Source organism: Trachemys scripta, chromosome 9, assembly GCF_013100865.1.
Source record: "Trachemys scripta elegans isolate TJP31775 chromosome 9, CAS_Tse_1.0, whole genome shotgun sequence".
Lineage (NCBI taxonomy): Eukaryota > Metazoa > Chordata > Testudines > Emydidae > Trachemys > Trachemys scripta.
The window spans coordinates 95662061-95685324 of NC_048306.1; the positions used below are offsets into that span (position 1 = coordinate 95662061).

Below are 23264 nucleotides of genomic sequence, written 5' to 3' on the forward strand. Positions count from 1 at the left end.
GCCCCGCTGTAACAACCCCCCCCGAGCGCTGCCCCGCCGAAACAAAACAAAACAAAACCCCAACTGCCGCCTCGCCACCCCAAGATTGGCCACCCCTTACAAGGTGCTGCCCCAAGCTCGTGCTTGGTCAACTGGTGGCTGGAGCCAGCCCTGATTGTTGCTTTAATTCTGTAAATGTCTTTGCTTTGTAAAGTGTTTGGGATACAGCTTGTTTTAATGACTATGGGTATATCTACACTTCAATCTGAGGTGTGACTGCAGCATGGGTAAACATATCTGAGCTAACTTTGATCTAGCTAGCTCGAATAACAATAGCAGTGAAGTCGTGGGCACATGGACTGTATAAGCCTGCTCAGGACCCTGGGTGAAGGCTTGCCTGAAATTGTATTGTATTGCCTTTTTTCACCATCTGGCAATGAAATGATCCTCTTATCACAAGTGAGTTTCTTTCTGATTTCCCCTATGCATGCAGTCCATTACTTTGTGAATAATCCTAACACAGAATGATCAGACGTTATTCATTCCAGTTTTATTTTATAAAGGACCTTTCTGCAAACTTTTAGTTAGATGGAGAAATACCTGTGGATCGTAGATTTCGCAGGATATTCTGACAAACTGATGTTTATCAATTTGACTGTCCATTACAGAGCCTTTGCAGAGACCAGTGTGCTGGAAAAAGAAATGGCTAATTAGGACAAGTGAGCATCAAACCACATTGCATCACTAATATTTAGAGGTTAAGATTGTAAAATAGGAGATTATGAAAGTCCAAACAGATTTAGCTCCACAAATACATTTGCATAGATGTATAGTTAGTGCAAACTTTTGATTTTTGTGCTGGCAAAGTTACCTAGGAGGACAGATTTCCCAGATTAATTTTTTTATCTCTGAGTAGGATTAGATGACATGACGGTAAAAATGCTGACAGCTGCCTATACACCATCTACTCTGACTCTGATGTTATTACCAGTATGGAAATGCTTTGGTGATAGGGGACATTTTCAGAAAATGCCATTAGAGGCCAGGCCTATAAAAGAGTATTAGATTACAGTTCTCAGAGAAAGAAATCTCTCTTCACACTGATCAAGGAAACCTTGGTAGAATACTGATAATAACAACTGTGGGCTTGTCTACATGGTGCCAGAGTCCCGACTACAGGGGTCTGAACTGTAGAGAGTTCTAACGTGCTGCCCTCTAACTTCCTTATGTGGATCCTGCTGGTGTGAACTAAAAGCTGCATAGTGCATGTGAATGTAGTCCTGTTTGGAATGAGACGACATCAGTGCAAACTAGCTGCCTTTTCGTTCACGCCAGCAGGCAATGAGATCATAACACATTAGAGCTCTCTACAATTTACACCCCTGTAGTCTGAACTGCAATGCCATGTAGACAAGCCCTAGATTTACACATGCTGGTAGGGAGCACAGTTCTAGGCTAAGGTTAAGAGAACAGAATCGATTGGCTAATGTGCTAATTTAACCTTTCCGATGTCTTCAAGTTCCTTCCTCTAATTTCTAAAGGTTTTCTATATTTGACTTCTGGAGCACAATGTACATATATTTGTGTGTATTCTTTATACTTCATTATTTGTGGCTGTTTGTACTGAAGAAGCCCTTGAGAACTAATAACTTTTGCAAAGCACTAGCTACTCTGCTCATTCTGTACTGTATTTTTCTGTGCCATTCATGTTCATACACTTCTGGACAGTTATCCAGAATTTTATCGGGGATACTTGTCTTAAACGGTAAACAATTTGAGCAGAAACTGTTTTCAGTTCTGTGTTTGTCCAGCCCCTAGCACAATGGGATCCTAATCCATGACTGGAGCTCTGAGGTACTACATTAATATAAATAATAAATAATAATCATATATAGGGCTTGATCCAAAGGCCAGTGAAGTCAATGAAAAGATTCCCATTGACTTCCGTGGGCTTTGGATTATGTTCATAAAGAAGAAAAACAGAAGAAGATATGCAAAATGCTTAATGCAAAAATCATAATATCCACAAAGTTATGTATTTTTGCAAACAGAATTACTTACAGCCAATTCAGGTGAGAGGGGCTTGCACTTGGAGACCTCAGCAACGGATTCATTTTTGGAGCAGGATGTCTCCTGAATTGTAAATTCTACAAAGTGTGAAGGACCAACGACCCACTGTCAAAGTTTTATATGAGAAGAGAGAGAGAGAGATCATTGACTGTTATTTTTAGCCTTTGCAAATTTACCAGCAAGAGGAAAAGAAATTCATAATCCCAATCCTGCACCTTTTGCACTGACTGCAAAACTCCCATGAACAACAGAGGGAGTAGGGTTAGACTTCTGAGTTTCTTAGCTGTATTGCAGGAGAATATATTTTCCATATTCGCCGAATGCTGTCCCACAGCCTGATGCTTACCTTTTATACAGAACTCCCACTGAAGTATCACGCTAGCTCATGCATCAGCCAAAGCTGAAACTAGATTAAAATGCTTTTTTCTTTTAAATACTATTAATAATTGATATTTACACAGAGACTTTCATCCAAAGATCCTCATTGTGGCTCAACCAACATTTTATCTATAGGTATCACTTGACCCCTGTCCTGAAATGCAGCCACTTCTGGGTTGGAAAATGGAAAAATGTAAACAGCACACAGTGTGGCCTGCAATCTGCACAAAGTCAGACTAAGATGATCATGATGGTTCCTTCTGACTTTAAAGTCTATGAGTAACACTACACAACTGTTACAGACAGAGAGTGAAGACTATCCAGTTGAAACGAATTTTAGAGAGGCAAGATATAATTGTGAGGAACACATGAAATTTAGCCAGGACACTGATAATTAGCACCTCCTCACTGTGCAATAATATTTTTAATTATGTTTAAGCTAATTTGGTGAGTTGCAGGTGTGCAACCTCTATGCTACACTAAATACTTTATCAGCTGGGCCTTTTGTTAGAGGTAGGCCTGAATCCAAAGCCCAGGGGCAAATTGCCAGCAGGGACAATGAACTATGGAGTTCAAATCTAGATCTGAATTTTGTAACTGGCTCGTCTCTCTAGAATAAGATGAATCAAAGCCACAGATCTACACAGCCTCAAACTTTGAAGGGTTCAGAATCCTATCCTGAACCAACTGTTGGTGCTCAAGCCCATCTTTGCACCTGATAGAGCAACTTGTACAAAGTGCAGCAGTTGTATCAATGCTTTCCAGGGCCTAAAGTGGGCTGTATGAATTTCAGCCTTACCTGCATTGAAGCTTTGGTAACGTTGAGGACAGAGAAAGAATGAGCGTGCTCACTTTCCTTGTTGAATTTGGCCAGGCTTACAACAGCAGTTTCCAGGTACTTGGGCTCCGTTGGACAGCCAGGGACTGGACAGTCAGGGCAAATCCTTAAAAATGAGCTTGATGGAACTTTGTTGAAAATAACAAATACATGTTGATAAGATAGGTTTCAAAACACTACAGTCCCATTGACAGATATAGGTAGGTAGGCAGGTTGATGTGCCTATTTCGTGCTTATTCATTTCTTTAGGCTTTCAAGCCCCAGCCCCACACATGCCCTTGGCATTTCACACAATTTCAAACAACAATATTTGATACAAGATTATAGCCATTGACCTAGTAATTGAACTGTCATGTGACACCCCCCCCCAATCAACCCCCACAAATCCACCACATCAGCTCGCCCCCTCGCCAAACACTGTCACTCTGGGCAGTGGTTCTCAACCTATTTACCATTGTGGCCCACATATGCAGCTCTCTATGTGTTATGTGGACTGCATCTACACAATATATTTACTACCAGTATGGTCCTGAGAATGTCACATGGGCTGCAGCTGTGTGCTGATTGGCCTGCAAGCAGCCCCTGGGTTGAGAACCACTACTCTGGAGACTGATGGCTTTTGCCTCAGAGTTCCCCACCCCACTGCTTAGAGAGAGGTTGCAATGGCACAAAGGGCTCAGAATCCCTGCTCTGCTTGGCAGCCAGCCAAAGAAAGCCCTTAAAATGTGCAGCTCTGGCCAGGAAGGGGCATATAGCCAGAGCACCCAGAGGATCTAATTGGCAGTCTCCATCACCAAGGCTCCCTTAGAGCACCAGATGCATTTTAAAGTTTATTTCTCCTCCTGGAAACCGCAGAGAAGATAGTGGTGCAACACCACATGCATTTCCCTTGGGGATGCCTCCCATGCACCCCACACATACACACCATCTCCCCTCACAGAGGGCTGTGGTCCCTGCTGGCAATTTGCACCCCCTGCATCAATGGGGGCAAATCAAACCCAGAGTTTGTAACTTATTGAGAAGTGTCAATAGATGAGCCCAAACCATAATGTTCAGCCCCTTATAGACCTAGGAATCAGTCGTGAGATCTAGATACAGACACTGGCAAAGATCAGGAGTGTTTATATCTGTGGTTTTGGCTTGGACTCATCTCTAGTGTGGAAAGTCTATCAGGGCAGATGCTCCAAAGGGAACCAAGAGACTGGGAAGTAGGTCTCTCCAAAGGCTCTTGTGGCATCATCCTGGTGGATTTCCCGCAGAAAAATGAAAATGTGAAAAACACCCCTGAAGAGAGTGGCATAAATGGGAGTTTTGCCTGAACATGGGTGAAGGATCCCACCTACTTTTGTTTAGCAGAAGCATCATGAAATAACACTAATAATTTGGGGGGAGTTTGCTATCCCATGTCCATTGCTGTCCCATGCCATATTGATTACCAGAGGATACATGCTGGAAATAATAATAATACATTTCATTTTTCTGCAGCATGCTAGGTGCTTTGCAGAAATATTCAATAATCTCAATTGAAATATTAGAAGCAATGTGTCTAGTGGTTAAAGCAGGAAACTGAGAGTGAGGAGAAAAAGGTTCTACTCCCAACTCTGTCACTAAGTAGATAAATTGCTTTGTCTCTCTGCTTAGTCTCTTTCCCTAATGGTAAAATTGGGATTATGATATTTAGCTGCTTTTGTAAAGCATTTGGAGGTCCTTGGATGAAACGAACTGTGAAGATGCAAAGGAATTGCATCATATTCAAAGTGCCATGCCAAATGCACATGTAAAAAGTCTTTCATCCTCTTTTCAGTTCCAAGTCAGAACCTGTCTAGTTATGTTGGTCCTAAAAGTCCTCGAGATCAACAGCTTGTATCATTCTGCCCTGAGAAAGAGAGGCAGGGCAGATGCCATTGAGAGGAAATTACCATGACACACCATGATGCCATTTTTAGTCACTTCTCAGAGTAGAGCCACATTTTAAGTAGAGCCCTGCACGGATACAAAATTTGTATCTGCATCTGATCCATGATCCACAAAAATGGCCCCTGGATATTCATGGATTTGCTGGGCTCTTTCTTTAAGCATTAAGAACATAAGAACCGCTTATTAATTTCATTTGGTGGCCCCTCGTTCTTGTGTTATGAGAAGGAAATAACACTTCCTTGTTTTCTTTCTCCACACCAGTCATTTTATAGACCTCTATCATATGCCCCCTTAGTTGTCTCTTTTCCAAGCTGAAAAATCCCAGTCTTCTTAATCTCTCCTCATACGGCAGCCGTTCCGTACCCCTAATCATTTTTGTTGCTCTTTTCTGAACCTTTTCCAATTCCAATATATCTTTTTTGAGATAGGGTGACCACATCTGCACGCAGTATTCAAGATGTGGGCGTACGATGGATTTATATAGAGGCAATATGATATTTTCTGTCTTATTATCTATCCCTTTCTTGATGATTCCCAACGTTCTGTTTGCTTTTTTGACTGCCTCTGCACATTAAGTGGATGTTTTCAGACATCCACAATGACTCCAAGATCTCTTTCTTGAGTGGTAACAGTTAATTTAGACCCCATCATTTTATATATATAGTTGGGATTATGTTTTCCAATGTGCATTACTTTGCATTTATCAACACTTAATTTCATCTGCCATTTTGCTGCCCAGTCACCCAGTTTTGAGAGATCCTTTTGTAGCTCTTCGCAGTCTGCCTGGGACTTAACTATCTTGAGTAGTTTTGTATCATCTGTGAATTTTGACACCTCACTGTTTACTCCTTTTTCCAGATTATTTATGAATATGTTAACTAGGACTGGTCCCAGCACAGACCCCTGGGGGACACCACTATTTATCTCTCTCCATTCTGAAAACTGACCATTTATTCCTACCCTTTGTTTCCTATCTTTTAACCAGTTACCAATCCATGAGAGAACCTTCCTTCTTATCCCATGACTACTTACTTTGCTTAAGAGCCTTTGGTGAGGGACCTTGTCAAAGGCTTTCTGAAAATCTAAATACCCTATATCCACTGGATCCCCCTTGTCCACGTGCTTGTTGACCCCCTCAAATAATTCTAGTAGATTGGTGAGGCATGATTTGCCTTTACAAAAACCATGTTGACTCTTCCCCAACAAATTATGTTCATCTATGTGTCTGACAATTTTGTTCTTTACTATCGTTTCAACCAGTTTGCCCGATACTGAAGTCAGTCTTACCAGCCTGTAATTGCCGGGGTCACCTCTGGAACCCTTTCTAAAATTGGCATTGCATTAGCTATCCTCCAGTCATTTGGTACAGAACCTGATTTAAATGATACGTTACAGACTACAGTTAGTAGTCCTGCAATTTCACATTTGGGTTCTTTCAGAACTCTTGGGTGAATACCATCTGGTCCTGGTGACTTATTACTGTTTAGTTTATCAGTTTGTTCCAAAACCTCCTCTAATGACATCTCAGTCTGGGACAGTTCTTCAGATTTGTCACTTAAAAAAATGTCTCAGGTTTGGGAATCTCCCTCACATCCTCTACCGTGAAGACCAATGCAAAGAATTCATTTAGTTTCTCCGCAATGGCCTTATCGTCTTTGAGTGCTCCTTTAGCATCTCGATCGTCAGTGGCCCCACTGGTTGTTTAGCTGGCTTCCTGCTTCTGATGTACTTAAAAAATTGTTTGCTGTTACTTTCTGAGTCTTTGGCTAGTTGCTCTTCAAATTCTTTTTTGGCCTTCCTAATTATATTTTTACACTTCATTTGCCAGAGTTTATGCTCCTTTGTATTTTCCTCACTAGGATTTAACTTCCACTTTTTAAAGGATGCCTTTTTGCCTCTCACTGCTTCTCTTACTTTGTTGTTTAGCCACAGTGGCTCTTTTCTGGTTCTCTTACTAGGTTTTTTAATTTGGGGGATACATTTAAGTTGAACCTCTATTATGGTGTCTTTAAAAAGTTTCCATGCAATCCTTCCATGTTCCCCCAATCTTTTATTATAAGAAACATATTAAGAATAACATACCTGGCTGTAAAGTGCACTCATAGCTTTGCAGGTGAACAATTCTCATTGGCTTGTTAATGTAGAGGGTTGCTTTACACTGCCCAAAAACCTAAAGAAATATAAATATGTGCTATGACTGTAGGTGGAATTTAGTTTTGCAACCTGTCAGTAGCCATAGAGCCTCTAAACAGTGCATTCTTCTCCATACAGTTATATAATTCTTTACAAAGACGGATTTTGCATTAGTGTTCAGCTGAGATTTAACACGTTTATCACCTGAAAAGACCTTTGAGAAATAAAAAGCCAGATCCTCAGCCGTTATAAATCAACGTAATTCTATTGACTTCAGGGGAGCTATGCCAGTTTAGAATCTGACCAGTAGGTTCAGATTCTCAGTTGGCCACTAAGTACAGCTGAGAAGAGAGAGCACAAAGGAGCTGGTTTTGGCTCCCTGATCATAAGGCTGGTGCTACACCTGCGCACTGCCAGTTAGCTGCCCAGCCTCCCCCCACTTCTTCTGGCAACTGGGGATTGCTGGGGTGCACTGGCACATTTCCTTTTCCCTGGCTTTGCCCCCTCCATTGGGGACTTGGAGGGGTGTATACACAGAGCCCAACCATCTGAAAACAGCTGGAGCTCAGCACAGTGGAAATGTCCCACCCACTCCCGCTATCTTCCAGCCATGAGTCTGACCCTTTTCCATGCTGTGTGGGTAGCAAGGAGGGAGAATGACATAAAAGTCTGTACATCAGATCTATGGCACTGGAGGATCACCCTCATACTACAGTGAACCTGGGTTGATTATGCTGGCTTTAGCATGAATTTATACCAGCAGTATTAAAAGAATCTCACCCAGTATGTTCCTCCTATCAGTGACTTTAAATGTTAATGCTCAGGTGGCCTCTTCAGTATTTCCCCTTGTGGGATCAAGGCACATGAGCTGGGAGCTTCAGAAATCTTCTGATGAACAGTGTCCACTGGGGCCACTCACCCTTCACTGTTTCTCCCTTTGTGGAGGGCTCCAGAGGTATAAAAGAGGCGGAACCCAACTGCCCATCAGTTCCTTCTAACCGCCAAAGGAACTGCTGTGATGGTCAGGACATTTTTATTTTTGAATTTCAGGTTTTTGTTTTAAAAAATAAAAACTGTTTGACAAAAACCAAACATTTTAGTTTGTTTGTTTTTAACCAAAACCTGAATATTTTCATCAGATGCTAAAACAGTCTTTCATGCAGAATTCCTTTCCTGTGAAAATATTTTGTCAAAAAAGTGTTGACTGGCTCTAGCAGTAAGCCCAGGTTGCTTGCTGCATCCGTGAGGCTTAGCTTGTTGTTTGTTCTTTCTCTTTACTTTTTCAGGCCTCTAGTTAGTTAGATTGTCAGAACAAAAACAAGCATTAAGATGAATAAAGCGAGTCTCTTTCATTCCTCCTTTGTCAGGCTATTTTCAGAGAAACCCTTACAGGGATTCTAAACACGCATATTTACCAGTAACTGCTTATTAGATCTGGTTGGAAAAAAATTGTTGACATTTTGAATTTGAGAACGCTTATAAACTGGTTGGGAAACAGTGAAATATTTTCATGGAAATGTTTTACAAATATTTTTTATTAAAAAGTTTCAAATTTTTAACCAGCCGACTGCTTATAAGAACCATCTGTGGAAGGATCTTTGCTTCCTTCAATAATACCTGAGCCATACGCTCCCATGTACACGTAAATCTAAAACTAAATAAATGAAATAAATCCTTACGGTTTCATGGGTAGGTCTGTTCTTACAATCCTTCCACAACCTTCTGCTGAGTACATGGCAGTCAGTTTCTACCACATCCAAGGTGAGATAGAAGACAGAGCCAGCGATTCTCTAAACAAGCAAAAAAAAGGGTTATGTCATAGTTTCACCCATTACAAAGAAAAGAGAATAACAATGAGGGATGGACAAATGTCAGAAAGTTCCTACAAGCACCCCCCCAAAAGCTGGAAATGTTGTGGGCCAAATCTTCAGCTAGTGTAAATCAGCATATGCCAGCTGAGGATCTGGCCTGTAAGAACATGCTGTCTTGAAATACTTCTAATGCTTCCAGCCCTCAGTGAGGTCAGAATTATTGCAAGAACAGCCGTTCTTTGAGTTATTTTCACACTTCCTGTTCAGGTGCCAGCCAGAACCCCAGAATGAGGATGAACCATGGTAATGGGAAATTGTTTTTAAAATAGTTAACAGAACTTTATGGTTTGGTTGAAATTTAGGTCTGTTCTAATGTTAGTGAAAACAAAAGAATTATCTACAGGTATGTTGTGTCAGTAAATAAAGAATGTATATTGTTGAAGTTGACGTTTCCTAGCATGCATGGGGCATATGACATCATAGATTCATAGATTCTAGGACTGGAAAGGACCTCGAGAGGTCATCGAGTCCAGTCCCCTGTCCGCATGGCAGGACCAAATACTGTCTAGACCATAATCTAGATCAGAAGCATGCTGCAGGCTAGAGTACTGGACTAGGACTCAGTAGACCTAGGTTCTATTCCTTACTTGGCCCCTGGCCTGCTGGGTGACATTGGACAAGTCATTTCCCTCCTCTGTGCCCAAGTTTCCCATCTGTAAAATGTGATGTTGATACTGATCTTCCTGGTAAAAGTGCTTTTGAGATCTATTGAAGGAAAGTGCTGTGTGAGAACTAGGTATTATTATGGAAAGAGACACTGCAGGCATCTCCTGTGCTTTGCCATCACTGTACAGATACACTATCATGTTTATTTGCTGCTCTAAATGTTCCACTGGAAGAAAACCATCTCAATGGTTCGTCTCAGGACAATGGATATAGTGCACGTGGGTTAGAGAATGCTGGTCCTTCTGTGGATGAAATCAGATGTGACTTTTACTTTGTGCATGGCACCTAGGCACTGCAGTGACACACGGCTTTAAAATGTAATGGCTAGTGGCTAATTTAGATTACAGATTAGACCAGTGGTTCTCAACTGATTTACCTTTGTGGGCCACATATGCAGCTCTCTATGTGTTATGTGGGCCGGATCCACTCAATATATATATTACCTGTATGGCCCTGAGGATGTCACATGGGCCGCAGCTGTGTGCTGTTTGGGCCGCGGATGGAGAACCACTGGATTAGACTGACAGTAGAACCAGTCAAAGTTCTGCAAATTTCAGTGTTTTTTGTCTCTGTGTGCAGCATTTGGGAGCCAGATTCATTATTTTTGAATATATCTTGTCTTAGAAAAACATTCTTCTGAATATCACAGGCGAGCAGATAGGAATGGAGGGATGTATAAAGAATCTGAAGTTGGTATTTGAGCTTCCAGATTAGTCACCCATGTATTTTGGAGCACACACATTCTGCATCAAACAGGTGTATTTGCGCTCAAACACATGTTCGATGTCAGATATGTCTATTCCGCTGAATCACACAGACTGGTTTTGAAGCTTGGTGAATTCAGGAATATTTAAGTGCTTAAATACAATCAAACTGAACCAAAATCTTTCTCTTACCCTGCCCAAGCTCCAGTACTGGACCAGTTCTAACAGACAGAAGGACTATGAGTATACTGTACAGTCCATGTCAGTTTTATGTACTGACTTTCAGATGCATTAGCCTCCAGTGGGGAAAGGCTAGTTCAGAATTTATTCAGTGGTGAGCAGATCACAGAGCATTTCATTACCCTTATTTTTTATTGCATAAATAAGATTATTAAGAAGGAACTGTTTGAGATCTATTCAGTATTGGATAACGCCTGATTTCTGTTTTCTACATCGGCATATCCCTTGCTTTGATTCTGCTGACACTAACACCACCCAGGGGTGAAAGTAACTTAAGGGACTTACTCGTATGCAGGGCCAGGGTCCTGAGCAAGGGGTGGGGTGGTCTCAACCAGAAGGGGCGGGGCCTCAGGCAGAAGGGGCTGGGCCTTTAAATCCACAGACCCATTAAATCGTCAATGGTACCCCGTGGCTCCGGCAGCGATTTAAAGGGCCTGGGGCTCCGACTGCGGTAGCGGCGGCCAGGAGCCGTGGGCCTTTAAATCGCTGCTGGAATCCTGGGGCTACCCTAGGGCTCCGGCAGCGGGCCTCTGGCAGTGATTTAAAGGGCGTGGGGCTCCGGCTGCTGCCGGCAGTCCAGGGCCCTTTTAAATTGCCAGCCTGGGAAGCTGCCCCCTGCCGGTACGGTCGGCTGTGTACTGGCTCTTGCCGGTATGCCATACCAGACCGGACTGGCTTACTTTCACCTCTGACACCACCAGTCTTGGAGCCAGAAGGGAATTGGCAACCACAGGTTAGCAACTCTTGCGGGGGACAGGAGACTTGTTAAAAACAGTAAAAGAAGGAAGTTCCAATATCTAATGATGACTTAAGATCTAGTTAAAAACCTGTCACTGAAGTACATTGATCATCATGTCCTGTGAATGAAGGGCTCCGTCCTACTCCCATTTGAGTCAATGGCAAAAGTCTTAGAGTAGTATCAAGCCACAAATCAGTTAGGGGCAGATTTGAATCTGAAGGCATACTGAAAATGTTTTCATCATAGGTAGTGATCACAAAAATGAGGGGGAAAGAGAAAGTGTGGCTTTTCCACTGATTTAAAACACAGGCAAAGAAAAAGTTTCTCAACCCTTTCTGAGGAACAAAGGTGTCAATGGTATCCATTAACATTTTTGAATAACATGGCCTATTTGAATGCACACTGTATGTTCCATTTTCACAGCGACACAAATGTGATACAGTCTCAGTAGTGCTGTTTGTGCTTTTGGCTCAGATGCTGGGTTTAGTTGATCTATTTTGCTGTTATATACTGTGGTTTTGTACATTTTTTAGAAATAAAAGAGTAATAATCAGTAAAAAAAAGAAAAACAAACCAGGACACAAGCTACGCCTTAAAGGTAAAGAGTGAAGAGGCAATGGAAGTGAGTGAGAGACAATATTGAAAAAGAGGCCCAGATTCTCCCCTGTGCTGAGACATGCCTGGCACAGGAGGAGGGGGATGGACCCATCAGGGAGCAAGTGCCTGATGGCACATCTGCATCAACCCTGTCATAAATTAGAGTAGCCTAGGGGCTGCTCTAATTTATGTCATCTGGCAGTAGGCCCCAGTGGACCATTCTTTAGCTGGGGATTGCCAGAGTGCACTGTGCTCTAGCCATACCCACAACATACCTCTGATATGCCCATTGTGATGGAGTCAGTTCAGGGAGTAGCGCTGGTAATAGCTGTGCTGGTTCTATGCAAGCTGAGAGTGACTCCATGTGGGAAACTCTCAACTGACCTAATCTGGTTGCTTTCTGGTCACTTTGAGACACCTGAGCAGTGCAAAGGGTAGAGAATCTGGCTCAAAGAGCAGTGGAATATGTGTGCAACTTTATTGACCCAGTTCCTGTCCCTGGCGGATAAATTTAAACCATGGCATTTTCCTGGGCGGGTTGCTGGAGAAGCTGTGTCTTGGTGGGTAGGAAATAGTGACAAGTCCTAGTAGATGTGGGAGATCTTTAAATATGTGGCAATGGAATTTCTGTTCAGTTACAGTGCTCTAGCCATTAAACAATGCAAGCAAGTGCACAGATATTATATCAGTGTGCAGTAGAGGAAGGGGGTGTTACTACCATGGTTATACAGTGCCTTACATATCGGGGCCTGGCACATTGGTCCTGGCTGGGCCTCCTACATGTTATTGCAATACAAACAATAATAAATAAAATAGTCACATACAGAGATATACTTTCCCCTTAGATCTACATTTATTTTTAAATCCAGTCTGATTTTTACCTGTGACCTGGTTTCAAAGCTCTCTTGGCAAGTCAGTCTTCAATGAGGTGCCCAATTGTATGTGAAAAAATTCCCTGGGCCCAATACACTGTTGCTTTGCACCTTGTATAAGCAAGTACATCTGAGCCAAGTGGGTGTACAATGTTATTAAATGACAATGGTGGTGTTTCACTCCCACTGGACAGATGCCGATGACAGTACTAGGTGCGTGGCCAGAGAGAATCAGATCCTCCTGCTTCCAATAGTCCTACTTGCTTTAAATTGCTCCTGTGAAATTATTTCCATTCATTTGTGGGTCAAGTTGACACTGCTCTGAGAGTCGTAGAAAAATTTAGCTCTTCACGTTCTCTACACGTCAGAATGAATTCCCAGCCGTTGTGAAATGTCTTTCTGAGCATTCCCTGGTTCAAACCCCCATTGCTAGGGCACCGGGACAGTATGCACAAAGTACACCCCCCTCCCCAGGACAAACACTACCCTAGAATGAGAGGGCTCCTTACCTGGGGCTGTTCTTGGACGCTGAAAATTCGATAGAGACCAAGCACGTAGCCTTCTCTTTGGTTGGCATTGATCTGGCGCAGAGCCAGATCCGCAGCTGCCTCTACTGCAGAGACATTACACGCAGGGGAAAGTAACAGAGGTGGCGGTTCCACCAATGGAGGAGAGACAGCCCGGGAGCATAGCAACTGAATGCCAAAGAGAAGCAAAACAAGCAGGGTCATTCTGCTAAGAAAACCAGAGAGGCAGATCAGAAATGCTATAACCTCTAGGAAGCCACAAGACAGAGGCCAGGGCCAGCATGCAAGAATAAACTTTGGAAGTGGAATCAGGCCTCTTTATATACTTTGCTGTATCCTCCTCAAATAACACACTGACCATCACCTTTAAACCTGCAAACATGGCAACTGCAAACACCAAGTCAATGACTAGAAGGTTGTACATTCAGTGTAGCTGCTTGTAGACCAAGGCCAAATTCTGCTCTTGGTTTCACATGTCCAAGGTGGATTTCATTGGGCAGGCCACATACATTTAACCTCGCTGATTAAAATCGGTCTGTATGCTGTACTCTGAGAACAAGCTCTGTTATAAAACCAAGGACCAATCTCCCATTGGCTTTAACAGAAACAGGATCAGGACCAAAGTTTGGTAACTGAATTTACACTTTTTATTTTATTAATTAAATATATATAGAAAAAATAAAATAACAAGCCTTTGTAAAATGTACAGCGCCATCTGTGTTTGAGATGGAGAATGCAGACCTGCCTCACAGTAAGAGATAATATAATAATAGAGACTTGGCCTAAAAAGACCTATGGGCCATACCATGTTGCTTGTTTTTAAGCAGAACTCTCCACTGGCTTCAGTGATAATTCATTGCAATGAACCTGAAGTGCAAAGTGCTTCCCAGACATATAGATGGACACGGTCCCTGCCCCAACAAACTGAAATACTATTTGTAGACATGACGTAAAAGGAGAGCTACTGCCATAGGTGGGAGAAGATAGGAAGATGAGTGGACAAAGGTTATCAAAATAAGGTCATGCAGTTACATGTCTTGTTACAAAACAAATACAAAGCAACTTCTCCCCAACCCACTAACATATCCTTCCTGGGGCTGTTGCCCTCTTACTCAGCCCACACATCCTTCTTCACTGTCTGACACCCACCCGCTACCTGACCCTCCCTGCTCATCCCTCATCCTCTCTGTCATCATCCAACCACCTCTCCTCACTATGCAAACCTTTAGCTTTACCTCATCCTCTCCTGCCATCTGACTCTCCACCATCACTCCAGTGACACCCCAGGCAATTCATCCTGCAAACATGCCATACCTCCCCCTAACAATCAGCACAAGTCCCCCTCCCCTCCACAGTACTGCTGATTGCAACGGCTGCTCCCATTTCCTCCTCTCCCTTCCTCCATGTGAACAGATACCTGGAATTGTCTCATTGTGGTGCTCAGGTGGACGCAGGTGCCTATTAGCAGGACACCAGATAACCCCTATACTAATAAAAACACACAGCGACATTTCTGTTAGCCATGTGCCAAACCCAGTGCTGATGCTGCTGTAAATTACACATCAGGTGTGAGCTGGCCAGAAACCGGGTGTACATGGTAAACTGTCTCACTGGCATTGATGAATGTAAACTTCCATGCCCAGGGATTGCTGGGGAGGAGCTACCAGAAAAAGCAACTAATAGGAGAGCATAGGATAAACTAAAGGGAGGGGATGCTTTATCTTACAGCCTTTAGACAGAGGCATCCTGCTAATACACCCCCTTGGTGTCTGTGGAAATTACACTTGTGTTACATGCTCATTTAATGCTGTCTTGGTGCAACAAACATGACTTTGCACTTTTACCCATTTTCTGACCAATTTACACCACCATTTATGTCACTGCTAAATTTGGCCCACAGGCCAAATAGGAGTGGCAGCTCCTTACACCAGGTCTGGTGTTCAAAGACAACATGATTGTCCCTCTAACACAGACGTGGGCAAACTATGGCCCGTGGGCTACATCCGGCCTGCGGGACCATCCTGCCCGGACCCTGAGCGCCTGGCCGGGGAGCCTAGTCCCCGGCCCCTCCCCTGCTGTCCCCCCTTCCCCCACAGCCACGCCGCTGCATGGACTGCGCTCTGGCCCGTCGCTCCCGCTGGGCAGCGTGGGGAGCGCAGCTTGGCTCTGGCCAGGTGTCGCGGCTGCGAGCTCCTGCTGCTGGTAAGGGGGCAGGGAGCGGGGGGGGGCGGGGTTGGGTAAGGGAGTGGGGGGTGGGGTGGCAGTCAGGGAGGAGAGGGCAGTTGGATGGGGCGGAGGTTCTGGGGGGGGCGGACAGGGGATGGGGAACAGGGAGGGTTGGGAGTGGGAGTCCCAGGGGGCCTGTCAGGGGGCCTTTCAGGGGGCGGGGATGTGGATAGGGGTTGGGAGGGCAGTCACGGGACAGGGAGCTGAGGGGGTTGGATAAGAGGGTGGGATCCTGGGGGGCAGTTAGGGGTGGGGGATCCCGGGAGGGGGTGGTCAGCGGACAAGGAGCAGAGGGCAGTTGGACAGGTGGTGGGAGTCCTGGGGGGAGCTGTCAGGGGGCGGGGGTGTGGATAAGGTTCAGGGCAGTCAGGGAACAGGGAGCAGGGCGGTTGGATAGGGGGCGGGGGTCCTGGGAGAGGGCGGTCAGGGGACAAGGAGCGGGGGGGTTGGATGGGTTGGGGATTCTGAGGGGGGCAGTCAGGGGGCGGATGGGGGGGCAGACTGTTTGGGGAGGCACAGCTTTCCCTACCCGGCCCTCCATACAGTTGCGCAAGCCCAATGTGGCCCTTGGGCCAAAAAGTTTGCCCACCCCTGCCCTAACACCATCAGCAGACTGGCTCAGAGGAAAGACCACTATCTACTGAATCGTTAGCTCTTTGGACTCTCGCATCTACCCATGCACTGACACAGTCTATCCCAGTTTAGGCTGCAGGATGCAACAGGAATATCACAACTTCGTGGGGTTTATAAGGCTACAAGACAAGGATCAGGTAGATTGCTGTTGCAATGCCACTATTTTAGTTTTAAGTGTCAGCCCTGATCAATGTACTGGCTTTGTTCTTTTTCAGCAGTAATAACACTCATATAAAATCTTATGAGCTTGTATCCCATTACTGATTTTTGAGGTTTATCCATCAGCCTAAGAAGTTGCTCGCTAGTTACCTATTAGCTCTCAGGTGAGTTTCAAAATACAAACAGAAGAAGGTCACAGAAATTCCTTTCAAAGCAAAACTGGTTTGAAATGACCCAAGGGTCGATTGTGGCTAGCCCTTACATTGCTGCACTGTGGGAGAGGGCTAGATGGACCATCGGTCTGACCCAGTATGGCCAGTCTTATGTTCATAAGATCCTGGGAAGGAAGGGAGCTATGGAAGGGGAGAGACAAAAATGGTAACGTTTTTAAAATGATTTTAGTGCAGGTGAGAAGTGCCAGAGAAACAGTCCTGGCAAGCGAAGGCAGTAGCAGTGTTGCAAACTCCCTTCCACTGCCTCCTGCCAACCTGCTTCCACCCTGCCTTGGACAGTCCTCCCTCACGGGTAAAGGGTGATCATTCACTCTCTGTTTCCATGCATTTCTTGGCCTCTCTGCTGACACTGCCGACAGGGTTGCCAATTAGTGCTGGCTGTGCTGGTGGGTCTTATGGTGGGGAATTGTTATATTCTTGGCTCTGTTCTCATTCCCTCCCAACTGAACATAAGAACATGAGAAGGTCCATACTGGGTCAGACCAAAGGTCCATCTAGCCCAGTATCCTGTCTTCGAACAGTGGCCAATGCCAGGTGCCCCAGAGGGAATGTACAGAACAGGTCATCATCAAGTGATCCATCCCCTGTCGCCCCCTCCCAGCTTCTGGCAAACAGAGGCTAGGGACACTTCAGAGCATGGTTTTGCATCCCTGCCCATCCTGGCTAATAACCATTGATGGACCTATCCTCCATGAACTTAGCTAAGTATAATCGTAACTGGGTATAAACAGCTTCCTTTCTGTTAAGTCACTGCTCTTAGGGCACCAATCGAAACATGGACATAGCCAGCAAAACTCAGCACGTCCTGCTGGAATGCACACAGAATACCCAGGCAGCCTGGCAATCGAAACTGGTGAAAAGTGCAGTGAGTTAACGATGCAGATCTGACACGGCTGTTGGCTCTGTACTCAAAGAAAGGGAACGTGTTTAGTTGATTTGTTAATTGTCGTTTCTAGATCACTCATCACCACTAAGCACAAGGGCATCAGCTAGAGCAGTTGGGGTGTGTACACGCAGGACTATATGCTGCAGAGGGAGAGAATAACTGTGTTTAAAGCCAGTGGTTTAAAAAGGGGGGAGGTGACAATGAGAGGGGATGAGAGTTGTGGTTATTAATTGCTGCATTAGATTAACACAAACCATTTGCTGATTCTTCCATTTTACCGATAGGACGGAGAGTGAGTGTGTACATCAGGAGGAGGAGGGGAGCAGTTCAGGGCCCGGAAGCAGCAGATCTCCTCCTTTGTGCCCCTGTTGTGCTACTAAGAAAATGATTCCTGTTACCATTACTTACTTACCATTACACGTACGTCTATACTTACTTCCTGGTCCGGATGTAAGCGATCGATCTTCTGGGATCGATTTATCGCGTCTTGTCTAGATTGATTGATCCCGGAAGTGCTTGCCGTCGACGCCGGTACTCCAGCTCAGCGTTATTAACCTAGCTGAATTTGCGTACCTTAGTCTGAAGTGGGGGTTAGTGTAGACCAGGGATCTTCAGAGATCACAAACATGTGCTCAGTCCTGCTGTGGAAGGGAAGCTTTTCCTGAGCACAGGGAGCATCATAGGTGCCCTCGGTAGAGTAACACATGCTGCACTATGCTCAGGACACTCATTGGAGTTTAGTGAAGGGAAATCCAGAATGTAAAAATACAAGAAGATAGTCCTTGTGCTGAGGTTATGTGAATGCAAATAAAACAGTAACAATCTAGATAGGGCCTGCATTGTGTGCAAGAAATGAGTGGGTGTGACGAGGGCCTATGGAATCCCCCCGCCCCCAAAAACCAGCAGGGCAGAATCTCTTTGAAGGAAATAGTAGGAGACGTGGTTATCCGGTGCACTTACTAGTGCACCATGTCACCAAGGACAGGTGTTCGTTGTGTTGCTTAATGCTCTACTGGAAGGTGCTTGGCGACCAAGGCAATGACTCTGAGCAAAGTATAGAACGGAATTGACGTGTGGTCTGCAGATTTGGCAGCACATCCAGCTGGATAGTATGCATGCTGCAGCCAGTGCTGCTCCTCTTCAGAGGGGCACCGGTGTGTGCCCCGCACCTTCCCCCCGGCCTGTGGAATCCTGGCCTGGCTGGCAGGATTCCTACAGAAAATTGCACACTGGCCGTTTTCTCTGATCATCGTCAGTGCACTAGCCAGGGTATAACTTAGCCCTTATATATGCGAGAGGGGCGGAGAGAGACCTTGTCTATTAACCACAACAGTAAATGGCAAGCACGATCCTGTTACGGTCTCATGGGGCTGCGTGCAGATAGCATTTACTTTAAATAGATATCCCCTCGCATACCTGCACATACACAGCACATCATAATCTCCTGCCAGGAGAGCGAGCGCCATCAGGTGTGCCTGGTCCTGAACTGCAGATGCTGCCAGCATGTGGCACTACTACAGAGCAGCCTGCAGCAAATGGCAGATGTGGTTAAGAGACTCAAGGCCATGCATTTTTATTTATTTAATTAGGGAACAGGAGGAAGCCTGGCCATCTTATTGTTACATTATATGCATTCGGCTACATATTCCATCTCTTTGTCTTTGTAAATGAACACTGATGGTATCATGATGTCATGCCCCAAAATGAGTTAGGTGCTTTAAACAAATATTAAAGGCAGGCACATGCCTCAGAGAACCTGTGAACTAAAATAGACAAAGGATGGGAGGGAAAGCAGAAGACCACACTTCCAGTTTTCCCCAAAGTCTTTTCTGCCTGTGGATTAAGAGCTGTCTTGGCCTGATTTTCAGAAGTGCTGAGCATCCACATATCCCACTGAAGTCAGTTGGAGCTGCAGGTGCTCAGCGCCTTTGAAAATCAGGCCCAATATATGACTCATCACCCCATAAAGCAGGTTACTGAGAAATTAGGAGAGGCGATGCAGATAATGCATATGGATAGAAAGAAGGCAAAGAGGCATTCATGTTTAAAGTTTTATTTGTGAAGCACCTTTGGTTGGTTTTCGTATCATGATGTTCTGGGTTTTACAGCAGCCGCAGTATGTGGTCGCCTACCTTTCAGAGCAGATTATTGTGAGCTTTCGATCACTTTCATATATCGGGTTGAAACCCATTGGAGCTCAGGGATTTGAGCACTCTCAGACGCTTATACTTGGCAGTGTGCTCTGGAAATGGGTTATGCCACCAGCTAACCCACTTGCAGCTAGCTAATGTACTTTACCCTACACTTGGAAATGTCGTATCCTCCCAGGACACACAGGGTGTTTAGGACCTGGACCTACAGGGGGAGCAGGAATGGCTGGATCAACAACAGCCCCGACATCTCTTTTGACCACAGGAATTGCTTGTGTTAGACCAACATGAGCTTCTGCAGAGCTGGACTCTGATGTAACATGGACTGAGCCGTGGTGGAAATGCCTGAGGTCATGATGCTTGAAGCCGTGTACCACGGTGGGAAGTTGTCCTCCCAGGTGATCCTTAATCAGGTGATGGTGGGTCACTCCAGGCTGGAAAAGAAAGCCATCTGTCCTGTTTGTGTGCGCTGTGACTTGGAGTTTATCATATATGGGTACATTGGTTTTGTCTAGCGGTGGACCCAGAAGCAAACCCCAGATCCAAAATATCCCTGAACTTTGGAAACGGTTGGCTCCAGATTCGAACGCAAAGACAGGACCTGCTATTGCACATTCTTTAATAATCGGTAGCTCTGTGGAGTCTACTTGCAGTTGCACCAGAATAAATCCTGAGCAATTCCTATGAGGTCAGTGAAATACTCAGATCCAGATGCTGCCCTAACTTGCACATTACTTTCCCCCCCCCACTTAAAACTTCCACCATTGCTACCACTGGGACAGCTCTACTGCTGTTATCAATGATGGGGACGCTAGGCCAGAGACCGGCATTTTGACCGCCGTGTCGTCTAACCCTGCTCAGAGCAACATGGTGGCTAAAACACAAGCACATGCCTGAGCCCCAGTCTACAGGGGCACTCTTGCTATGGCTATCACCAGTGGAGCTGCACCTGTTTTAGCTGGGATGGTACATTTCAAGCAAAATGTCTAAATGTAGATTTAATTCAACCAAATCTAGGGACTGTTACCAAAAGTGCCCCAGCTGATCTCATCTCCTGAGCGGGTTCCAAGTAGCAGTGTCAATTTCATGGCCCTTTTAATGTCAAATATGGTTTACTGCTAATCAGCCCTCAACCCTAGTTGAACACAATTTGTCCACTGGTATGGACAGGACCAAAGAGTGTGTGATAGACACCTGCTAGAATGAGGGACCGACATGCTTTGTGACAATGGATCCTGAGCACAGGTTGGCCTAGTTTGCACATAATTATAACCATATTCAATCATGGTTAAGGGGACCAAAGTGGGACTATGTTTGATGTCAGGTGACAAACATGGCTCAATTTCCAGCATAGAACACCTTAAGGCAACCCGGAAGGAACTCAGACCAAGCTTCATACATTAAAGTTAACCCCTTGCGTTGCACCTAGAAACTAGTGCAATCAATGGAGGAAGAGCTCGCTCCTGGACAGGTGCTACAAGTCGTTTTAAGATCCTGGAAATATTCTGAAAATAAAGACAATATGTAGAGTTCGTACCTGATGTTCGTAAATTGTGCAGGACACCGTGATGCTGGTTTTGGTGAGAACTTCTGCATTGCAGAAGCCAAATTGCTGTCAAAATTAGAAGACAATTAGTTAAAGAATCCATAGTTAGAAAGTGGAAGATAGTTGCATTACAATACCTAAGGGATAGTACAGTCTTCAAAAAACCCCTAACACCTCAACATTGTTTACATATTTAAGCTGTAAAATGCTTCCTTTTGAGGCCAGTTCTGCTCCCATCGAAGTGAATGACATAATTGTCTTTAAATGTACAATCAGGGTATGTCTACACTTACCTCCGGAGTGATCAATCCAGCGGGGGTCGATTTATCGTGTCTAGTGAAGACACGATAAATCGACCGCTGAGCGCTCACCCCTCGACTTCGGTACTCCACCGGAGTGAGAAGTGTAGGCGGAGTCGACGGGGGAGCGTCAGCAGTCGACCTACCACAGTGAAGACACAGCAGTAAGTAGCTCTACATACGTCGACTTCAGCTACGCTATTTTCGTAGCTGAAGTTGCGTAACTTAGACTGACTTAGCTCCCCCCTCCCCCCCAGTGTAGACCAGGCCTCAGTGAGTACGTGTTAACTCCCTGTTAGCACTCTTCCAGTGCGGTGCCCAACTGTCCGTGTGTGCATGCAAGGAGGGTTACATGGACAGCCAGCTAAAAGACCCAAACTGTAAAACTGCAGTTAATTGCTATAGATGAGAAAGATGAAGAGCTGCATACACACAGTAGTTGATCCTAAGGTGCTAGAGAGCTTAGGTATCAAACTAAAGTGCACTAACACCATGTAGTCTGAAGCACTTCAGGGTAGGGACCACAGGCGCTGACTTTCTTCTTTCCAGGTGGGTGCTCCACCCCTGCTGTGCCCCAAGGCCCTGCCCCAACTCCACCCCTTCCTGCAAGGCCCCAGCCTTGCTCCACCTCTTCCCTCCCGTTCTCCACCCCCTCCCACAAGTGCGTCCTGCCCTTGCTCTACCTCTTCCCTCCCCCCCACTCCCTGCTTTCCCCCCAGTGCCTCCCAACCACCGCCAAGCAGCTGATCGGCGGGTGGCTGGTGGGTGCTGAGCACCCACTATTTTTTTTCTGTGGGTGCTCCAGCCTCGGAGCACCCCGGAGTCAGCACCTATGGTAGGAACTTTTGTTGTGTGTTTGTACAGTGACTTAGCACAACAGGGCTGGGTCTCTGGGTGCTAGTGCAGTACAGATAATAAAGGATAACATGCACCATGTTTAATAAAATGTTCTGTGCAAATGATTCCCCTGGCCTCACCCTTTTAAAACTGTCTCCACTAGAGTACATCAAAGTATAACTCCTATATGATAAAGGGGGGAAGAGATTCGACGTGGTCTTGGAAATCATGTCATGGACAGGATAAGCCCTTTGCACCCTATATCCATGTAGCGTCTAATCCTTTACAGAATCAGGACCAATATAAGCTGGCTCATCTCAGCCTCTGAGTTGGATTGATCAGGACTAAAGTCTCAGCATACTTACAGCTAGGTCCTTAGCCAGCGGCTGACAGTCATCCACATGATCTTGGGCATCTTTGGCTGAGCAGTTAGTGGCAACAACGGCAAACTCGACAGTGACAGTGTCTGGGATATGCTGATAAAACATTAATACCATTTAATTGTCTTTGCAGCATGAAACTACAGAACTGCCAAGGAAATATAAAGGGGTGAATTTTCTAAGAGGTCCCTGTAGGTTTCAGCTCTCTGTCTCCCTCTGAAGTCTGCGGGAATCACATGGCTAGCTGCCACAGAACTCTTGGGAAAACAACACCATGTTTCGCGCAAGCCAAACTTGTTTGCAAACACAAGCAAATGAGCGTTGCATCATAACCGTGGGAGGGATGTTCCGTTTTGTAATATAGCAAGGATCATAGTTTCAACA

At 45.1% G+C, this 23264-nt stretch overlaps 2 protein-coding genes across 2 annotated transcripts in view; both read right to left on the reverse strand.

Moving 5' to 3' along the window:
* Positions 1-579: 579 nt before the first annotated feature.
* Positions 580-13832, reverse strand: LOC117882469 (fetuin-B-like; the record flags this gene model as incomplete). Its single annotated transcript, XM_034780737.1, is given in 6 exon segments — positions 580-669; positions 2041-2154; positions 3227-3393; positions 7265-7352; positions 8995-9105; positions 13514-13832. Coding segments are annotated over 6 exon segments (792 nt in total), but the record flags the coding sequence as incomplete, so codon positions are not given.
* Positions 13833-19705: 5873 nt separating this feature from the next.
* AHSG (alpha 2-HS glycoprotein) overlaps positions 19706-23264 on the reverse strand; it is a gene marked incomplete in the record, with an annotated part of 13749 nt that continues 10190 nt past the window's right edge. The window contains 3 exon segments of the mRNA XM_034780738.1: positions 19706-20252; positions 21356-21430; positions 22866-22976. Coding sequence (XP_034636629.1) covers positions 19968-20252; positions 21356-21430; positions 22866-22976 — 471 coding nt within the window.